This window comes from Semicossyphus pulcher, unplaced genomic scaffold (genome assembly GCF_022749685.1).
Source record: "Semicossyphus pulcher isolate SPU_LCO1_2020_fin unplaced genomic scaffold, fSemPul1.0.p SCAF_4, whole genome shotgun sequence".
NCBI lineage: Eukaryota > Metazoa > Chordata > Actinopteri > Labriformes > Labridae > Semicossyphus > Semicossyphus pulcher.
In genome coordinates, this window is record NW_027211715.1 from 30,773,770 (window position 1) to 30,795,490 (window position 21,721).

The window sequence follows — 21,721 nt, forward strand, 5'->3', positions numbered from 1 at the left end:
AATACAACCTTGGAGATTAACCGCTACACCCACAAATCTATCATTTTTTTCTCTCATTTGATTGCACAACTGAAACATCATCCCCCTGTTCAAAAATGTTCAATCATAAAAATCCTACGAGACAAAGCAAACAAAAGTAACACGAGCTGCAAAGAAACAAAGGAAAATTGCAAGCAAAACACTTCAACGGGTTCGGAAGATGTGGTGTGTAAAAATCACCTTAAAGCTTTCACAAAACGTGCCACAGTCAGGCCCGCTAAAGATATTGAAAAGAAAAGGAATATGGTTCCTCTGCGTTCTGAAGTTGTTTTAGAAAGTGTGATATGTGGTTGTGTGAATTGACAGCGTGTATTTCCACGCACAGGAGAAGATATTAATGATTTTAACACAGTACACCATAAAACAACTGAACCCGGTCATAGTGTCGAGCATCCTGGGGAGGTGAAAACTGCTAGTTGCTGCTGAACTCCACCATTATTTTATCACCAAGACAACAACCGCTCATCCCTGGAAACACTGTCTCTACCCTCCGTTATTATCCTGTCAGCTGCTGAAACCGGGAAGGCAACGCCGCTTCCCTTCTGGATCCATTTAAAAATAGAAGACACTGTCAGATGTGGAGGAGCACACGTACAGTTCTGTTTGTGTATTACTGAGTATAACATTAAGGGGTGGAGGCTGAGGGTATGATTAGTATGCTTAAATGACTAAATTATGAGGTTATAATTATATAATTATGTGGATGAGCAGCTGGGTTAATTTTAAGGAAATATTCAAATACGTTTTTACAACAAAAGGCATAATATTGAAATATATAATGTGACTGAGACCTCTCCAACAATTGTACCCCCCTGACCTGGTACCTTTTGTACCCTCTTGTCAGTGGATCTCAATCCACTGTCGATTTATACAGTCCAAGGGCGTCAAATTTAGTAGAGATGGAATATACAGGAATTACTGAATTGTCCCTACCAATAATTTTGTCCAACAATTAATACATGATAAGCATAATGGTTGCACCTGCGGAGGAGTCGTGCATATGAGACCCACTGTAAACAAGGTCTCCAGTCTACAGTTCAGTTCATACTCTTCACTAAACGGAAATGTATACAGCGGAACAACGTGTCTCATGCTGTCCATATGCATTTGCGCGCTCTCTCTACCTCTACCAATATTATACATACTGACATTAATCAATATTGCTGCCCCAATGTCTTTGGTTACAGTGGGACATTTGAAATTAAAACACCTCATCGATAAAGCCTGCGGTACCAAAAGTTTATCCATTGTAATTAATAGATAGAATAAAGGATAAAACCTATTTACAGCTACAAATACAAGTTACCGAGGTGGAGATAAAGACTCAGAGATTGGAGGGCTTCTTTTCAGTCTCAAGCAATGAAGAAACAACAATAATTTGTTTGTGAACTCATAATTCCTTGAAAAGCAGGACGAGTGCAGACGAAGCAGAGACATCATTCTGTCCTCATCTGTCAACTACTCCGAGACTACGAGGAGACATAATGACATGAATAATCGTATTTTAAATAATGCTAGAATTAAATTAATTGAAAGAAAAATTAGAAAAATAAATGAAAATTCCCCCCCTGATAATTTCGTTAATATGACTCTGAAAACAGAAAATCAGGCATCTGTATAGAGCAGTGCAGAAGCTTTACAAGACCTTTTAATAGGCTTGGTTGCACCAACAAAGATAATTTAATCCAATATAAGATTTTATAAGAGTTGAACAAAATTAGGTTAAAAAAACGTTCAGATTTGAAATTAGCAGAGCTTTGTTGCACCATAAAAATCGAATCTTTGTTGAGTAAATCAAGGTTTATTGATGTAAGCTGAAATTTAATAGAGTTTTATTAATATGAAGACGCTTACTGACTCCGCATCGAGTGCCTTAACAAAGCAGCTCAGCACAATAGCTCCAATTTCTCTGTTGACATAAACTTGCTGGCCGGATTCATGTGAGTTAATTAAACATCCAGTGGCACAACATCTCAGGGCCACCCGGAGCTGGAGCGCTGGTGGTACAGCTGCAGTCCTCTCACTGCCATGTTTGACAGCTGGTCTGATCTTCCTGTTCAGACCCGAAACAGTTTCCTTGTTGAACCGGTGTGTTGACAGAAGAAGTTATTTGTCCCCAATCTCTTTTCTGGGAACTTGAATATTTAGCATTTTACTTTTAAAAAAACCCAGCACTTCTAAAAGGTAAACATCCTCATGTGTGAGTATAACGTTTTTAATCTAGTTATAGTTAACAAAAGAAATGACAATAAATAGAGATTTAAAGAGTTTTAATTGTATTTTTTCTCAATTTCAAGTTGGTTTCAAAGATGGTTTAATATGATTTCAAAGTTTAGCCATGATTTTATTGGCTTTAATAATGAATCCTTGTTGGTATAACAAGCTTAACAAACTGATCCAGCAGCACAATACTATAATTTTTTCTAATTAAAGCGAATCATGCTCAGTGGAAGGTCGAGCAAATCACACCAGCCATTAGCTGACTGTGGATTTAACAATCAGTAATGATTATTAATGTCTCTGCTCTGCTACCGATGTTAGTTGTTCGGTATTACATCAAATATTCAAGTGGAGGTTTCAAGGGAACTTTTTGCTTTATTTTACACAACACCGCAACTAGAGATCTCAGGGCACCTTGCTGCTTAGGTTATTACCGGCTGCGGGGTAATCAAGCTGCCCTTAGTACAGAAGCATGCAGCCAGTAATAACACGCTCAGGGCAGCAGGGTGGGAATGATTGAAACAGCTAGACGCCCTCTGAGCCGGTGGAAGCAGCACAAAGTTCAATAATGACAGGAGCAAAGAAACAGAGCCATGATGGAAATATTCGGTGAAATATGTGATACACTGTGGAGGTAATTTAAGACTGCACCATACAGTGTGTCCATGTATTTATAATTAATTCTCTTGCTAATAGCTCGTATGAATACGGATGCCTTTCTCACAGTCACACCACGGGAACACTGTTAGGGAAATCCATGCAGATTTTCTGTTAACTGTATTACCTTATTACATATTTGAGGACAAGACAATACACAAAAATAAGTTATACTAAAGCACAAAAACAATTCATGGTTTAAAATGTGAAATATATATTTAAAAAATCGACGACTTATAAGGAGGCAACTGCACAAGTGTCTCCAGAGCTACTAATACCTAATACTAATACTAATACCAAGATGATAACGTTCCCTGAGGCATCAAGCTGGCAAATAAATGTATACATAAGATTTCTTAAAACAGCTTGAAAAGTATCGACTCGAGCAGTCAAACATTTCAGCATCTTCAGCAATCAAACCTCTGATGATGATTTATAATAAAGCCATGAAGATTTTAGACGGGAAGCCGATAAGATCACATCACTGTGATGTTCTAAAATTATTAACTATGTTAAGTTTTGATCATTTCATTAAATCTAATCTAAAAGTCGTCCATAACTGCTTACATCATCAGGCTCCTCAGGTGCTCAGTGACCTCCTGGTGTCACTGAGACGATCAGGCTCTGTAACACCTGGAGCATCTAATGGAGATTGTAAGGTGCCCTTTCGTAAGTTATCACTTGGACGAAGCGCTTTTTCTGATCAGGGGATCAAAATGTGGAACGCCAGACCTGCAGAGTTCAAACTGGACCCTGCCTGGGAGCATTTTAAACTTAATCTGAAACTGTTTGTGAAGAGGGCTCGGTCTCGTAATCATGTTTGATATGTGCTTCCTGTTTTACATTAAGTTTTATTGTAGGACATCTTGTATCCTGTATTGTTATATCTGTTTTATGTCTCGTGTGCATTTGTCGCTGATTTTATGTATTTTAAAGGCCCATCTAGGGACGGGCATTGCAAATTAGCCAAGGCTATGAATGCTGTAGTGTGTGGCATTGGTTTTCTTCCTTCATACTTGTCCCTATACAAATAAACATTAAATAAATAAATTTAACTTCAACTGCATCATCTTGGTCACTTAAAGAGAATCATCATTACAAGCTACTTGTAAACTCTGTAAGCTTGTTCTTCTTGTTTGTCCACAGCTGTGCAGTATATATAACTTCTTCTGGTTCTGACTCATTTACTCCTTTAGGTATTACTACTTAAATAACTATTTGATCAACACTGACAGGTGCGTGACTGCTTTGTCAAAGCTAGAACTTTTATTTCGACCATGTTATTCTTTTCACATCCTCACATATTGATGGCAGAATAAGGAGTGGATTTCACTGATTTATTTCAACACATCACGAGTCATTAACTGTCGTACAATTCTGTTACATCCTCAAGATGATGTTTGACTTGAACAGAAGTTTGGCAAATGTATTAACTTTTTTTTAACTGTATAACTTTATTTTAAGACAACAATGGCATCTTTTGTTGTGTCTCTAGATTTATGCTTGTTTTTGAAACGTAGCTGTCTTTGTGTGATGCACTACTTTTAAGAAATCTGAGGAATCTTTGACAATAGATATTTTTAGTGGTTAAAAAATCTTGACAAGTCACATTTTCCTGTTCTGCTCAAAGATAGTTTTGCTAATGTCAGGAAATATTTTCCCATTTCCCTGCTTTTGAAAGCTGACATTGTGCCGTGGTTCCTTTTTTGCCATATTACCCAGCTGACATTAAACAAGGTTAACTAATAAAAGGCCACAGCTGAGCAAAGCATTACATCACAGGTTACATCATAGTTACATCACAGCAACTGTAGTCTGTCTTTGGGGTGTTGCAGCTCCACGTACGGTGCTGGAAAACCTTCATTTGACTGAATCACTGTTGACCTAGTCACATCACTGTACATGCTGCCCTTTCATTTCCTGGATGTTGATATGTGCACCGTGCAATTTCTCTATGCAGCCAGGCTCAAATGGCATCAGATAGAGGCAGTCGTTTGAATGCAGAGGACGGGTGGAAGGTGTTTTGACAACGCACAATGTGAGGCGACAGATTTGTCAACTGTAAGAGATTTCTCTGCTGTTTCCACCGAGTCAGCTCTGCCTTTAATATCTCGCTCTGTATGAGGCCACTGAGGGACACGTTGCAAATCAATAAGCAGGCCTGCTTTATGGCCGTATTGGCTTTACAGGATTTTTTCATCACTGTGATGAACTACCTTAATTTGTCAAACATTTAATTTGGCAGCATGTCCAACAAACATTTCGGCCATGAAAACTTTCTCAACGGATTCAGCAGGATTTTTATTTTAACATAATATAATATTGTAAAATGCTAAATAAAAATATGTAAACGTGCTTTACATTTACGAGGTGCTCACATTTTGTTGTGCATGTAAGAATTTGCAGGCTGTGGCCACACCTAACGCTGGGAAAATCCATCAAATCTGAGCCATTTCATTTAATAGGCATGAGATGCTCTTGTCTGTTTTTTTTTTGTGTGCAATTTTGCAAGATGCTGCTTTAAAAACATCGCTCCTCTGTGTACTGATGAATTCCCATTACACGGATTGGATGCAATCGTCCCTTGTTTTCATGGCCTTTCTGTCTCTGTTTTCTCTCCCCATCCGCTCGTCTAACAACAGGGTCTAATTTGCTGTCAGCAGGAGGGTCACAGCGATTGAAGGAGTGCAAAAAAAAGGAAAAACAACTGACCTGACTCCTCAAAGTCTTGGTTGGCCATGTTCCAGGAATCTCGGATTTTCAGCAAACTTGCTTCCATAGCCTTTAGATCCACCTCGGGGCAATTACACTGTGGGTAGTCCACGTTGCACTGGCACCAGCAGTCATTGTCTCGGCACACGAACTGGCCCTCCTCGTTACAGCCAATGTAGCTGAGAGCTGCCTGCACAAACCTGGCTCTCAAGTACTCTGGCAGTATGGCCTGCAGGCCTGAGGCAAGGACAAAACCAGGACAAACACACAGAAATGTCACATGGATGAATGAAGAGGAAGCTGTAAGTGCTTTAGTTACTGCAGAAAATGTGTTTATGGCTGTTGTACGCTGGATCTGTAAATCACCAGAGGCCGGAACTCATTTTCTCTGTTTTTTTGCCACGCCTGACATATGCTTGGCGTCACATGCCGTATGCTGAGATTCACTCAAAGTTTTATTTTTACCGCACACTTCTGCTACTTTGCTTCTGAATCATTACTGTCTGGGATTCACTTCAGAACTCTGCAAGCATGCGTTGGTAAAAAAGAAAAAAAAAAAAAGTGAAAGAGTGATTGAAGCTAAATTCGTTCCGACATTCTCATGCTGCAGTTATAAGCTTGCCAGAGAACAGACACTGTGACAATTCCATCAGAAATTGGGGGAGTTCAATTATGGATGGCCAACCTTGCAAATGAATCTTGTTTTCAGGGCTCTGAACCAAAACGGAGCTGACAGAATCGAGGTTGTCATAGTTACTGCATCCGAGAGGGCCCGTCCTTGTTTCGGTCACCTAAAGGGAGGAAAACAGAGGCACATAACAATAATCCATACTGAGGAAGAAACACTCTAATTAAATATACAAAGAGAGAGAGAGAGAGAGAAAGAAAAATGAAAAGAGAGCGCACATGACTAAATGACATGCCAAATAAGATTAACAACGCCATCACCATCTATCTCCTCTTTTGAGAAACACAAAATATATCAGGCACAATTTAGACTTCTCCATTATGCAAATCATATTTAGGAGAATGACTTTGTGAGCTACTAGGTTGCAAATGGAGCCGTGATAAGCATCCCTGGAGAAAAAGCCTAATGAGTAAGTTGCGGTGTCATCTATCATATTCATCTCAACATTGTGTTTACCCATTACGATGCCCACTGACGCCCATAACATGCTAAGATCCATCGTGATGATAGTGTAAGCATGTCCTATTCAATTATATACACACCTGAGGGCTCATGTTATTGCTTTGTGATTTTTTTTTTACATGAGGTATGCAACATTGTTACAGGACTGCATAAGCTGAAATCTAATGAGAGAACGCACAACAAAATAACTGCTGTCAATTGTGGAACTTAAATGTGGCCCTCAGGACATCTCCACTGATCTAGCTTTGCACAATGAACAGTGTCAAAATCAAAAACCTGGTGCCTACATTACCCACAATGCAACTCAAACTGCCGAGAGTTCAGTTACAGATTCAGGTTTTTTGCTGGTAGCGGCTAAAGTAGATTTCAGCAGCTAGCTTCATGCAGTAATGATGAGCTTACTGCTGAGGTCTGGTAAGCTCATCTCAGTCCACTGATGCAGCCTCAAGTGATGTCACTTTGTAAATCTTTGTAAAAAGTTTTTACCTTAAATATCTATTGCTCTGACATCTCCAGTCTAGTTGTTAACCAGTGTTAACTGACTCAAGTGATGCCGGCTCAAGTGATGTCACTAAAAGTAAAAATCTTGAACATTTTCATGTAAATAAATGTCTAAAAGTCTCTATCGCCGAATGAGGAATGGCCCACTGATGAAAGCCTTTGCATTTGCAGTATTTCTGTGGTGACTTTCCCAGAAAAAAATCACAAGTGGCGCCCAGTTAGTGACGCGTTTTCCATCAGCCAGCAGTGGTTGGTCTGCCAGAGAGGGTAGGCGGAGCTAAGCCGCTGCTTTTCCGGTCTCTGCAAGTGTTGCGAGTAAACAGTAATCTACTATGGCTGAACAAACAAAGAAAAGATGGATGACTACAGATACAACTTCAAAAAGAAGTGAAAATCCAAAGAAAAAGAAGCAAATTCGACGCCCAGATGAAGGCAAACAGTCACCATAGGTGCCGCCAAAGAGAACGCTACTGAGATCTTCGAACTTTAAGGCAATGTACCAGAGTTTATGTTGCTCATTCTGGAGCCATTATATTATATCTGTCCACAAAGACAAAGCAATGAAATAAAAAAAATCTAAATCAATTGAGAAATTTTGCTTGTCTTATATTGACGGTTATTGTCCAAAGCTGATTAATCAATGTTGTTTCCATTGTGTTACACTAGAGTGTCCTTTCACGCCAAACCTCCCTTAATGTCATCTTTTTTATATATGAGCTTGATTAACTTCCTCACTTTGCATTTGACTAAATAATGATGTTTAAAAAGTGTCAGCGGTGGCTTAAAGCCTGTCAGCGCAGGATTATGGAGCCTCTTTTTAATCAGTGTTACACAACACAAAGCTCTGTCAGAGAGTTTATGACATTAGCTGACATGGCGCAAAAACTCATTTCAGGTAATGTTGGTGCTCCTGTGATGAAACTGAAAACAAAACTACAACAGGATTATTATCTTCAGTAGCTGTGATTGCTTTAATGAAGACCAATTACGTAATCTCTTTCCTTCCTGTTTATATAGGACAGCAGTTTGCCCGATGGCGGTCTGAGAAATTGGTGACAAAGAGGACGATGTCGAGCAGGTCTCAACACAGACACTTTCCCCCGAGGAAACTCATGTGGCTGCTTGGGAGGTGTAAATTCTCTCCGAGAGAATATATGACACCCCAAGTAAGCTACTGAGGGTGAAGGATATTAAATTACTGCTGCTTGAGTGGTGAAAACACATTGAGTTAGCATGAGCTTCCCTTGTCCCCGGAGAGCTCTTGTACAAATCGAGGAAGCGGTTCAGTGACATGAAGCGGGGCGCCAAACGCGTTGGCAGAAGTTGTTGTTTTGGCGCTGAGAGAGGGTCATTTACCAGCCAGCCAATCTATAGAAGACACGACCATCTTATTTATACACAGTTCATGCGTCAGTTTTGTATATTTGGCAATCTATCACACACCAGCTATTTGAACATATTCATGAAACTTTTCCGAGTTTGAGGTTTGTATCCAAGTCACATAAGACGGCCTCAATCCACAAAAGCTCTGCAAAATAAGATGAGTATTCTGCCTCTGTGGGCGTGTTGGAAGCACCAGCTGGAGGCAGAGAGGGCACTTGGTTTTACACACAGAATGTGAGTCAGGTTAATTAACTCAGAACAGGTTCAACTATGTAGGAGGAGACGCAGAAGACGCACATACAGGCACCTCTTGTCAGGCCTTCTCCCGGCTGGTGTTTTGGAAGTGGCTGTTTGTGTACATGCAGCGGCCTGCGGACAGTCACGCAGTGAGTCGCTGGTGTATGCAGGGATTGACCAGATTGTCAAAAAGCTGCTGTTTGCCTGAACAAACAGACAGTAGCAGTAAACATCACGGTGTCCTTGTGTCCGGACTGGAGAGCTGTGTGGAATCATTTAGCAGTTTGCTTGGTAAATTCATGAAAACAGCACCTGTGGTTTTTACTCATTTCAACAGAGGCCTGCTGTACGAACCGAGTTCAACATATCCAGGCTATCAATTTGTTCTCTGATTTAACTAGTGGTGCAGGCCAACTGAACACAACCAAGTGGTAATAAACTGGGGTGTTTTGTTTACCATAATCAACAGTGCAAAACAGTTTTATGTCCGACAGATGATTATGATATAAATGGATGAGTGGAAAAGCTGATGAACCGGATGAAAAGTTGTTATTCCTGCTCTCCAGTAAGTGACATGAACGTTATTATTGTAACTAAGGCCAATGCTAAAATAATATGTTTAATATAGTTAGATTATGGACTTTGGTACAACTCAAATCATCAGTCTGGCAGTGGTAAATCCTGGTTGCTCAGACAGCTGTTCAGAAAGTTGCCAGTACTGCGTCTTAATCGGTCTTAATTTTTCACAACCCTTTTATGCGCTGCCATCTTGGTTCGCTCGCCAGATATCCCAACATGCTTTGTGCAGTGAATCAGATGGCGTCCATACACAACACATTTTCTCTACAGTCAGTTTGCATGCAGTGGGCTGACAAAGTAAGCCATAACAACTGCGTTCAAGTTACAGGGCGCGGTTACCGACTGTGGAGGTCAATCCACGGTTGCGTGATCTTGCCATGGGCGCATTTACATATGTTGGTGCCATATGTTCAATCTCAAATATGGACATGTCTACTGGCAGCAGAGCGTCTGATTTTAGCAAAAGCAAAATAACATTATATATATATTTTTAAGAGAGAGGACAGTGGATAGTGGCGGAGGATGGGAGAAGAGAGAGCGGGGATGACACGCGGCAAAGAGCCGAGGGCGGGAGTTGAACCCAGGGCTGTCGCATCGAGGACTGTGGCCTCTGTACATGGTCGCAGATTTAACCGCTGAGCTAAACCAGCGACCAAAATAACAATACTAAAGTCAAAGTCTATTTATATCGCACATTTAAAGCAACCACGGTTGACCAAAGTGCTCTGCAGGCTTTTAAGAGAACCAGTATACGTAATATGAACGAATAGGAGATAAGAATGTTACCTCATAACCCCGGCTTAAGGAAAGCCAAAAGCATGTGCCAGTCTCCGAACACATATGCCCTCCTCTCTCAGGGTGCGCACAACAAGCTCTTGGATCAAGAGAATTGATTGGTCAGTAGGCTGTGCTGTAATCTCAAATATAAACTGCTCAGGAGCCGTGCTACATATGACCCACTGTTGCAGCATTATAAGCCGAGGGTTAGACCTGATCTGCTCTTTGACAGAAGCTCGAATCACCGTAACAGCCACGTTGAAAGAAAACGTTGAAAGAAAACTCACTAGTAAAGCTTTGTGTTGGATTGAGGTTCCAATGCTAATGCAACATTCTGGTAAACAGAAAGTAAATGACAGCAAACCTAACAGAGTGTAGAAGAGTGTATAATGTGTCTTGTAAAGCATCTGTTGCTCGCTCGTATTTACTTACAAACAAGTCGGATGAACCTGTCGTCTCTGTGTTTTTAATAAAAGCGCCTCCTGTGCACCAGCAGGAAATGATCGTCTGGGACAAATGAAGCTTTTGAAGCTGTTCAGGCAGATAACCGATCCAAGCTCCACTCGAGCTGAATGTGTTTATGTTTTTATTACCAGTTGGGTGATCTATAAAAACTCACAGCTTTTACACATTCTCCTGCTGGCTTAACTCCAGACCTTTTTCTATATTTACATTTATTTTAAATTAAAAACTTGTGATTCAATATGTGGGTTGAGTGAATACAATAACACAAGTGAAACCGGATGGAGCGCCAACTATTTGTGCAGACTGCTCTAATTTGCCGCAGCCATTAGGCCACAGTCTGCTGTCATAATTAATCAGAGACTGATGCATTAGGGTACGCTGAATACAAAGAGGTTTTGACACAGTCACTGTGAAAGCAGGTGTTGAGACGGATAATACTGAAGGAATTCCTCTTCAAAATTAAATTAGGGGACCATTCAGCCAAAATCTGTCTGAGCTGTCTTTTAAAACGTTGTCACTATTAGTAATTTTTGAAGGTTCATTTGAAGTGCGTTGAAATGACAAAGTGCTTTCACAACATTGCTGTGCATGCAGTGGTTTGGGATGGGCTGTAACCTCTGTGTCTGGGCTCCACGTCCTGCAGTTTCAGGCGATGGCTCTCCCTGAACAAATTCTCTCCGCTGTAGGAGAGTAAAACATTTCAGCAGCGTATTTCTTACTGTATCCGTGTCTCTGTGTGTGGCACTTTTCATTTCGGCGAGCCAACTCACTAGAAAGAATTAGTCTACCTGATATCATCTGCCTTTATATAAGCACATGAAACATTCGGAGGAGAGTCTTTTTCTTTAAAAATAGCTTTTTGAAACTGCAACTCTTCTATTACACAAAAGTCTGTTATCAAGCAACGTATCATCCCCAAACACTTGATATGATATCTTACGAAAAGAATCCGATGAAAGTCCAACCCTATCTGATCCCCAGGTCATTAAATACCAACGTTTTATCACTACCAACCTTGTGCATCTCATACAGATGCATAAGATATCATCTGTCTAGTATCTGGTTCGCGGTACGCTTCAACAGCTGTTCTCAGGTGCTCTTTAGCTGCTGTTTTTTCCCCTCTCTCACACATGCTTAAATTGAAATGTCTGTTTGATTTGTTTAAGGCACAAAAACTACATGGTTGATTTTACATAACATAGTGTGAGTTAACATTGACCTTATTCTGTCACAAAGGATGATCCCATCCTCCTAGAAGGATATATATCGGACCATCTGGCGGTGTTGCCAGGTCAGACTGACACTTTCCAGCCCAAATTCTAACCTTGCCAGAAACCTGTTTAGAACCGTAAAGCCACTACATACACAATAGAAAATAGATCATAAGCATGCAAGGCTTCATATCTGCATCAAATAACCAAAGATAAAATGTAAGATAAATATGCTATAACCCAAAAAGAGTGCAGTTAGACAACCAAAAACACTAATTGGAAATTGCAGGCCTGGTGTTAAAGTGATCAAATACTGCTGTGAAATGCGAGCAACAAAAAACTAAATAAAAATCCAACTTATTCAAAAACTACAGTATTATAGAGAATTGAAACTGTCATAATTGTCATAATTAACGCCTTGATTTTTGCCATTAATTTTAAATATTTAACGCGGAAACAAAAAATAACGCAATTAACGCTGTGTTTACTTCCTGTGGCAATTCCTGTGAGTGTTTAGCGACTTTCTCTCTCTCCCTCTTGGCAACTTTTTTCTAAAAAGTGGCTCACGACTAATTTAGCGTCGTTTTCAGACCAGTGAAATGTATCATATTGTAATTAATTCCCATGTTTGCTGCTCAGAGTCATCGCAGTTCACGGCTCCTCGGCCAACAGCTCCGAGTTGCTCTCTCTCCCACATATCTATGCTCTCTCCGCTCTCCTCTTGCCCCTTGCGCAACACTGCGCAGGCTGTCAGGGGCGGGTGGGGCCGGCCTGGGGACACAGGCAGGAAGAGGACAGCGGCCAATCGGGCAGCTCGCTCACCGAAATTCAACTGGTACTTATAGACCGGGGTTTTCTTATTATTCGCGATTAATCACAGAAAATAGTGCAATTAATTCGTTAATTTTTTTAATAGATTGACAGCCCTGATATAAATGAATACGCCATGATAATGACGTCAAAGTAAATAGGTCCTCCCTTATTCATACAATTGAATACAACTCATGTCAATGACATGGGTAAACAAATAGTGAGTGGAAACAACGAAATCTGCTACAAAATGACAGCTTGTTTGGCGTTCCAAAGCCCTCCAAATGTTGACAGAAGCAGCCCAAAATGTTTCTACCAGCCCAACACTATTTCCCACAGCCCAATCTGGCAACCCTGTCTGCTACGTCACCTTCCTTCACCTCAGGTAGGAACAATACCATGAGTCAAGTAGGAAGTATTGTGCATTATATAGCATATGAACAGTGAAATAAAAACATGAGCTCAGAAGGTACAGAATTAAGAGCTGCAAATATCCGCTAACATCCACGACAAAAGAGTAAAAAGGTAACACAGATGACAGAAGCCAACATGCACACAAGCAACACAAACTTATTAAGTCTGCAAAACAGTCAGATACGTAACCCCGAGTATAAAAAGTTGCATACATTAAGCGCAAGATAGACTGTCTTAAGATAAAGTTTAAAGAGACGCTCGTTTTTTACAAACCACAAAGAGATGAGACCTGGCTGCACGAAGAAAATAAAAAGACATTCCAAATTAATTTTGTCGAGTGAAACTCTGGAAGTTGAGTACAAACTTGGAAGCGAGAAGCAAAAGTTAAGTCAAAACAGAAAACCTTCAGAGACAGGCATAAAAAGAACTTCTGCTGCAAGTCTTGAAAGATGCAACTATATCCAAGGTTCAAAGACGTTACACCAGATTTGTGCTGACAAAACACAGACTCTCTCTCTCTCTCACGCATACTCACAAAACCACCCTGTAGACTCTCTCCTCTCCTTTGAGCTCATGGTTAGATTGTTCACAATCTCGGCTCAATCATCCTTGACAAAAGCCTGATTTAGAGCACGCGTATATCCCGGCTCCATGGGCGCCAAAGATAAACTGCCAACCTGAAGGGAAATCTATCTCCTTCGCTGTCACTTGCAAATTATTGCCAAGCTCCATGACGGTGTCTTCTTTTAATATTTTCCCAAAGGTTCAATGAAAATAACAACGTATCCTTGCTAGATTAATGACAGCATCCCTGATATCCAGCCAGGAGGAGGAGGAGGAGGAAGACTTTTGCCGCTGTAGGCAGAAAAGTTGTCTCTCTTCTGACGTCTACTTCTGACAGCTACAAGGTCAATGAGGAAACTAAACACAGACAGACACCAAGAAGAAGACCAGCTGGAAGCTCCATATGTACAAGATACATTCTCTTTCAGTCGCCTACTCAAAAATACTTAGGTCAGCTATTGCTTTTTCAATTACTTAAATACAGTCTAATGAAAACAAAGACATCATCACTTTAGACAGGACACGCAGACGGAGCTGGTGAGAGCGCGAGAGAGGGAGAGTAACCCACTTCCATTCTTCTTTTTATTATTGACGCGTTAACACAATTAATTAAAATCCGAGCAGCCTCCGTAGGGATCCGCAGATTAATTTCTAACACAGACAGATGTCCAACTTAAAGTGGGAGAATTGACCAAATGCAAATCTAAGGATGGCTTTTCTATGCATAGCAATGAGACCATCTGCAAAAAAAAGAACGCAGTGGAGCAGAGCATGTGTGCACAGTCAGCCTTCTCCATTAGCAATCGACCCCAAATAAGAAAAATCCCTTTTGTATATTTCACGACTATCAAGACCTTGCGGGTCTGCTAAAAGCGAGAAAACAAGCGATTCCAAGACTGTGATATGTAAATGACGTGGATCGGTTGGTGGGGGAATTATTAATGTGCCATAATTGAGTACAAGATAATCGCGCTGACTGTGTTGAAATAACCAACAGCTGCATTTAATGGAACATTTAATTGCACTTAAAGGCTTTCTCAGAATAAGCAGTTTGTGACAATTACACATGCTGAGGACGTGACTTGTTTATCTATCACAATGAATTCCACTTTGCCCTCCAGGAGGGCCTTTTGATGTCTTCTCACTTGACTAATAACTCCTCTAGCATGTATTAATTCTGAAAGTCTTCCTTGTTTAACTTCTTTCTAATGTGTTTCTAATGTGTAAAAGATCTCTTAAGCCTGTTTCAGTCCTCCGTTCAGCTGTGATTTTACTGCAAGTCACCTCACTCTCTTCCATCAATCAGGAATCCTTGAACCGGCAAGCTTTTTAACTGGCAAGGGAAAGTTGCCATCAGATAAGTGCCAAACTTCACAAGCATGAATCTGCATATAGGACAAAGATATTATAGTGCAGCAGCAAGGAGAAAGGACACACAGCGATGATCAAGTCAAGTACAGCTTATGGATAAAGTCCTAGAACATCCACACAAAGGGAACACGAGTGACACACTGATCGATTTGAAGCAAATAGTCTAATGTTTGAAAAAACCATTGTGTCAAAGTGAACAAAGAAATGAGGCAGACAACATAAAGTCAACCTAGACCAGATGTGTGTGTCTGCAGTGTATGTTATATACACTATGTTAACCCTCTGATCATTTTAAAACAGATGTGAGATCCTCTTCAACCAATTATCCAATGACAGTTGTGCGACTGAATTAAATTGATTGTCCCTGCATTGCAAATTGCAACCTTTTTCTTGTAACTATAGTACGTACTGCAGATGCCTGTACAATGAACTCTGCATACTGGGCCGCACTCATACAGATGTGTAAGTCCAATTTTCAACCTTGTAAACATCTCCATGTGGTGTTCTTCATGTGCTACAAGACATATCAGGGACAACATGAGCAGTCATCTCCATGGCTGGGCCTGTCTGCTTTTAAACTGCAGTGTACCAAGGACAGGCTGAACAACACCTTTTCAGATTGGCAGGTTTGAGACGTCACAAACCTAAGGAGCCAATCCCGTTAATGGACGGGGTGCCTCTATGCATATGCAACCACTTCAGCGATGCGCAAGCCAGCTGTAACCATCATCATCATTTTTGCAAACTCACTACTGACTGCTAACGTTAACGTTACGACTACTAATTACTACATTTCAAGCTAGGTAAGTCTCAACAAGTTGCCACTAAACGATGGCAGAGACGTGTTTTGTTTTCACGACAGAGGGAGCGGTTGGACATTTGCATAGTGGGCGGGGCCTATGCAGATTCAGGAATTTTTAATGAGGGAGAAGGAGGAGATGCTTTGGGAGGATTTTACAAGGTAATTAAACACATTTTGCAGAAAAAAACATATCAGACAATTCATTATTTCAAACAGAATCTTAAACTGGAGCTGGTCTTTAATCTGTATACAAACTGTTCTGTCTGCTGGCTTGCGTTCTTCAAAATGTGACTGGTTGTGGGACACGCTGGTATTGTTGGCGTACTGCATGTGACATCCATGTATTGGACCTTATGTTTTCTAGCATACAAGTATTGACACATCCTTTATGATCTTTTCCTCATGTCTTTGTTTACTTGTACTCTGATAGAGACACAGCACACTTAAAACATTAGTATGTTTAACTGCAAATCAACCAGTGTGTGCCAGTCCCCTTTGGTTCTCTAGCGTGCTGTCCTCAAGCAGAGAAGCACCTGATTCAGCTGCACTTTTTAGGAAGCAACTACTTTTCTAACACGTTAAATCACCATGAAATTTTATAACAACCTCAGTGCAGACTTGGGGAATCTAAACCAATCTATTCCTATTAAAGGGATGATGAGGATGTGATTCTTCCCAAAGATATCCTCTTATTTAGTCTTTTGATGATCTTGGCAGATAGGGCCATACATGCATCTAAAGTCTCCCATGGGTGCTCACCTGAGTTGAGATGTTTACTGCAAATGCCACAGCAAATATGATTCACATCATTCTCATCAAACCACTCCCTGTATGGCAGCATCTGCACTTCTTCTGTTTCTCCGTTCATTTATCCAGCCCCTTCCTTTGTCACGAGTCTGTATATTCAAGCAGCAAGCAAACATTCCCAAGTGAGCCCTGAAGGCATCCTTTTTAGCCTCATATTACACTCTGTCAGTGGAAATGTAGCTCTGCCTGCTGCCAGAGACATTGTTAAGGGAAACACTGCTGCTTGGAAAGCTGACATAGCTCCACTCACAGCGGCCCAGCGCACAAGTGCGTCGGTTCAGGATGTGTCGTTTGAACCTTCTGGAGCAGGTGAGAGCCAGAGCCAGTACTTGGCAGCATAGCTGGATTTAACACTGCACAGCTGCTAGTTTTACTCAGCTTTTACAGCGGAGGAGGAGATATTGTCTGGGCCCAGTGTTCCCACAAGTGAGGTTATGCAAACACACGCAGAAACACACACCTCTCAATTTCTCTCAAGGACAAATGTGCTTGATTTAATGCAAGACTTGCAGATACATGCCATGTGGCAGAATCATGAATAAAATAGCAAATAAAGGAAGCATATTAATGAAAAACAGGCGCATACATAAAACACATGTTCATAAATCAATGAGAAATTTGAATTATGAGAAGATGAACTCTTTGAAAACTCACCCTGGGTTAGTGGGAGTACATGATTGGGTTTAATTCAATCTAGATTAAAAACTATAATAGGTAGAAACGTCTGTTTGCAGCTGACATTTAAACCTTCCATCTTTCCTGTTTACCTTTGCTGATGTCGTTGCGTTCCACAACAGGGGCGAGGTTTCAACAAACAGCGCAAGCCTCACATAGGGCTGTTATGCCTTGCCAGCTCCACCATTTACACTGACGCCGTTTCGCCCGTTACTACCTCCGATGCCGGCTCAGAGGCGAAAACGACTTCGCCCCACCATTCCGCCTCCGTGCGTTTTACATAGAAGACAAATGGGGCGTAATAATCCCGCCTTGAACTGGCAGTGTAAAATAAGAACTGTAATAGCTACAGGCTTCATTCGTTTGAAGAGCTTTGACTTCCTGTCATCGGGGCGTTCCTTGATGATGCTGATATGTTGAGTTATATGCAGTGTTACACATGAAAATGTGCAGGTGTGGGATGTGATCTGGCACCTGCAGATCATTATTTGCATTTCATGTTTCTCAAATGAAAAAAAAACTTCAACTAAAGCACAACTCACAACACTTACATAACCTTTAGATTGTTCAGACTTTAGAGATATGAAGCAATAAGCAACACTGCACATGTTCTTCACTGTTACAGAAGAAACGTTCAAAATGCCTTGGCATAAAATGAAAGTAACTAAATAAATGATAAGAAATGTTTTGTTGATGTGTCTACATTCAGACTTGTTTTGGATGAACATGCTTTGTGTGCTTATAAAGAAAGACTGAATGAAAATGTTGTCCTTTTGTTACGTGCTGTGGAGCCGTATGTGTTTCTGCGTCTCTCTCTCCCTGCTGGCGTGTGGGTAAGCTCACCTGTTACAGGTAAACAATCCTGATTCGGGGTATAAGGGCAGGGGGAGAGAAGACAGCGTGGAGAGCTGTATGGATCTTTCGGTCGTGCGTGTGCTGGTGGTCAGACTGCAGTGCGTCTTCTGGGCGCCTTTTTTTCTGCTAATTGTTTGAGTCATTCCACTGTTGCTATTCACGTAGTTAAAGTGAGATCAGCTTCTATTTTTCTTCAGTTTTTTCCTGACAGAAGCTTGTTTTGAGTTGTTCCATGTATTTTGCCTTTTTGATTAATATTAAAAGTCTCGGATTCACTTTTTCTTCCCTGTAACAAATGTATTGTTGTTGTTCCCCTCAACCCCTAACCACCTTCGGGGAACATAACAACTTTTTATTTATGACACAAGTTCATTCCCTTTAATGATCGTGTTTTGTCTTCTTACGTAACCTTTTAGCTTTGGTTGTACAGATTCTAAGGATATGAAGCATTTGGATAGACTCCAAGAAATGACCTAACATTAAGCCAAAATACCAGTGTGTGCACTGGCAGACTCATTTCCTTATCAGAGTTAAAAGGTTGAAATGTAAAATATGATCAAATAAAATGGATAATCCTTTTCTCTCTCAGACCTGATTAAGCAGAGAGTCACCACTGTCTAATGTAGAAAGCTGAAACTGAATATTCACAGATAATAAATTGAATCGAATGAGGATGATAAAAGGAAATGATGCACAAGTGGCCATTAGAATACCTGTATTATCTCAATCTGATTACGCCTCCTCTTGCATGGTACATGGATGGATGATAGCCTCTCTGTTATTGGTGTGGGGCCTCTGCAGGGCAACGCAGCACTTACCCTGTTATCATGGTCCACTGATACAGACGGCCCTGAGGCACATCCATTATTTAAAAAATGTAAGGCTTTAATATTGTTATAAGAGCAGTTAGGAAAGAGCATCTTACTGATGAAGATTCATCGCAGCTGCAAATCCCTCACATAAATAATTCCATGAAAACAGCATAAAATGTCACTTAGTGGGCTTGTTTTCTCAGAATGAGCAACAATGGACTGTAAATGGCTGCACTTTGTGCTTGATGGGGGGAAAAAAGTACAAGATAGCATTAATGTTTCATGAAAATCATCGCTCATTTCAAAATTGCCTCATTCGCCGCACCTTCAAGAATTGTATTTCGCCTTAATCATGGCGGCATAGTAAATGTGAAAATCCACATTTGCATGTGGGATACGTTTACGCCTGTTTATTCAGTCTTTGAGGATTCTGATGCATGTTTCAAGACCACTTTGTGGCACTGGCTTACTCTCTAATGTCAACCAGCGAGGGATAAGCTTATAAACTATAAGCAAGAAGAAGGGGGAGAGGAAGAAAATAGCATCAGAATGAGATTATTGTGCGCACTCCAACAGGAAAAAAAAAAAAGACGCTGGAAGCCACGGGGGTGCAGAGGGGAGCCGTCGGAGGAATAAAGCAGAATATAATACTGTATGTGGTGTTATGTTCACTGAGTCTCTTTAAGGGAAGTGAAGCCATGCTTTTGCTCTTTTAGAGGAAGTACCAGTCACTTGAAAAGGGGCCAAGAGAGCAAATTTGATACCGTGTACTTTTCCTCTCCAGGCTTTACTTCTTTAAGCAGCGGCAGATTAAAATGAAATAGCTGGGAGAAGTGAAATTCTTAAAAATTCTTCTCAGTGGAAGTCACATGAGAAACTAAAGCCAGTAGCTAGTCTCTATACATTTCTACCAAATATCAGGCGTCTTTATCTGCAGCATATCCAGGAAGGAAACCTATAGATCTTGTCAAAGGTTAAGGAAGCTGAAGAAATGGGGGAAAAAAGGTGAACATATTTTGTTCTTCTCTGCATAATGAGGATGCTAAAACAATCTGCAGGTCATGAATTATTCATCTGTGGTTGTGATAACGGAGGACAGAGTGCTTTGTTGTTGGGCTTTTTTTGTATTAAGTTTTGTTTTGTTTATCCTGCCATCAAACGGCCCCAAACTCAGGTCGCTGTGTTCTCTCTGCGACCGTTCCTCAGCAGCCATTATCTGATTTCTGAAGCTCCGGTCTTACTTGTCTAGTCCGACAAATGAAGCGTAAAGCCGCATGACTGACTGCACACTCAAGGCTCGCCGCTGCAAATTGGGTCAAACATTCCTTATCGCTTCTCCTACTCGTCAATGATATTCTCCTCCCAACTTTGGCTTAATGATTCTTCGATGCGGAGGAGCCTGGGCTGCAAATCAAAGGTAAGTGCATTGATTGATGCGGCACTTCCTGTCTACCTGCCACACCTTGATCCAAAGCTAAAAGAGCCTGTTAAATAAGGCCCGTCTGTCCTCGTCTCATCTTTTTCCGTTCAGACGCACATGACACCTTAACTCACACCACAAAATGTTAGACAAATGACAGGGCGCTCTCAAAGGAAATTACAGAAATGGAAGGGGCTGATTCATCACACTATGTAACAGAAGCCATTTTTTCCACACTCCTATCTCATTTTGCCCGTCTTTGATTATTTTCCAGTGCTGCTGCGCTCAGTCCTTCATTCCTCCAGGCCAGGCATTTCTACCATTTAGAAATTGTTATCTCCTAAAACCAGGGGACTAGTGCTCTTCTTGAAGGCAGCTTTGTTTTGGCATCCGTCTTCATTGGGGTGAGGTGAAAAAAAAAAACCCATGTTCGAAATTAAAGCCTGCTGACGCTGTGAATATTTTACATCAGTCACCTGAAAATGCCTCACAAACAAACGCACCCTAGAGGACTCTTTCTCTATTCATCTAAATCAGAGGGGTTTTTAGCAGCACTTTGGTTCGGCGGCGGCTGCCAAATCAGCTCAACGTCCTCTTGCCAACTCACTTTAGAGAATGTAGTTTTATCTCTGATGGACTGTATAGTGGGGCATCGCTAAGGACAAGTCATTGAAAAATGGGCTGAAGCTCAGAAAAAGGCAAGCAATTTAGTTTTTTCGCCATAGCTCCACAGTCACAATGAGCGAAATAGACCTTGATGTTTCGGCTTCTCCGGTGGTGCTCTGTCTAAGAGAGCGACTAATGTTGAATCCTGAAACCACTCCACCAATGACTATGTACACAGCAGGCAGGTACATCAATCTAAAATTGTTATACCTTTGCGGAGCATGACAGAATACTATACTGCATGTACTAATGGGAGACCTGTCCTGTGCTACTCACACTGCAAATGCAACTTGAAAAAGAAACTGAAAATCTGAGACTAGAGTTGGGTTTTAAATATGAGCAGCCAAAAATATATCTCAAAACAGGTCTACCAAATGAGAATGCCAGCACAAACATCAGGAAAAATATGGGTCCTCAAAGCAATAGTTATGTTCATAGTTAGGCGGCGACCGTGAGCAGCCATTATGGTCAATCAAAGGAGAAAAGGTAAGTCAGGTGGCTTGGTATAAAATCCAATAAAGGCTGTTTAAATCGGCCGTCATGGGAAATGGATCAGTCAAACGAACACAGGGCGTTTGAGTCCTGTGTAAAACC

At 41.0% G+C, this 21,721-nt stretch overlaps 1 protein-coding gene across 1 annotated transcript in view; it reads right to left on the minus strand.

The window, feature by feature from the left end:
- The window catches only part of LOC138607090 (BMP/retinoic acid-inducible neural-specific protein 3-like), a 40,103-nt gene that overhangs the window by 11,545 nt on the left and 6,837 nt on the right, over positions 1-21,721 (minus strand). The window contains exons 3-4 of the mRNA XM_069679641.1: positions 6,314-6,419; positions 5,629-5,865 (exon numbers count right to left, since the gene is read on the minus strand). Coding sequence (XP_069535742.1) covers positions 5,629-5,865; positions 6,314-6,419 — 343 coding nt within the window. The remainder of the gene's footprint in view (positions 1-5,628; positions 5,866-6,313; positions 6,420-21,721) is intronic.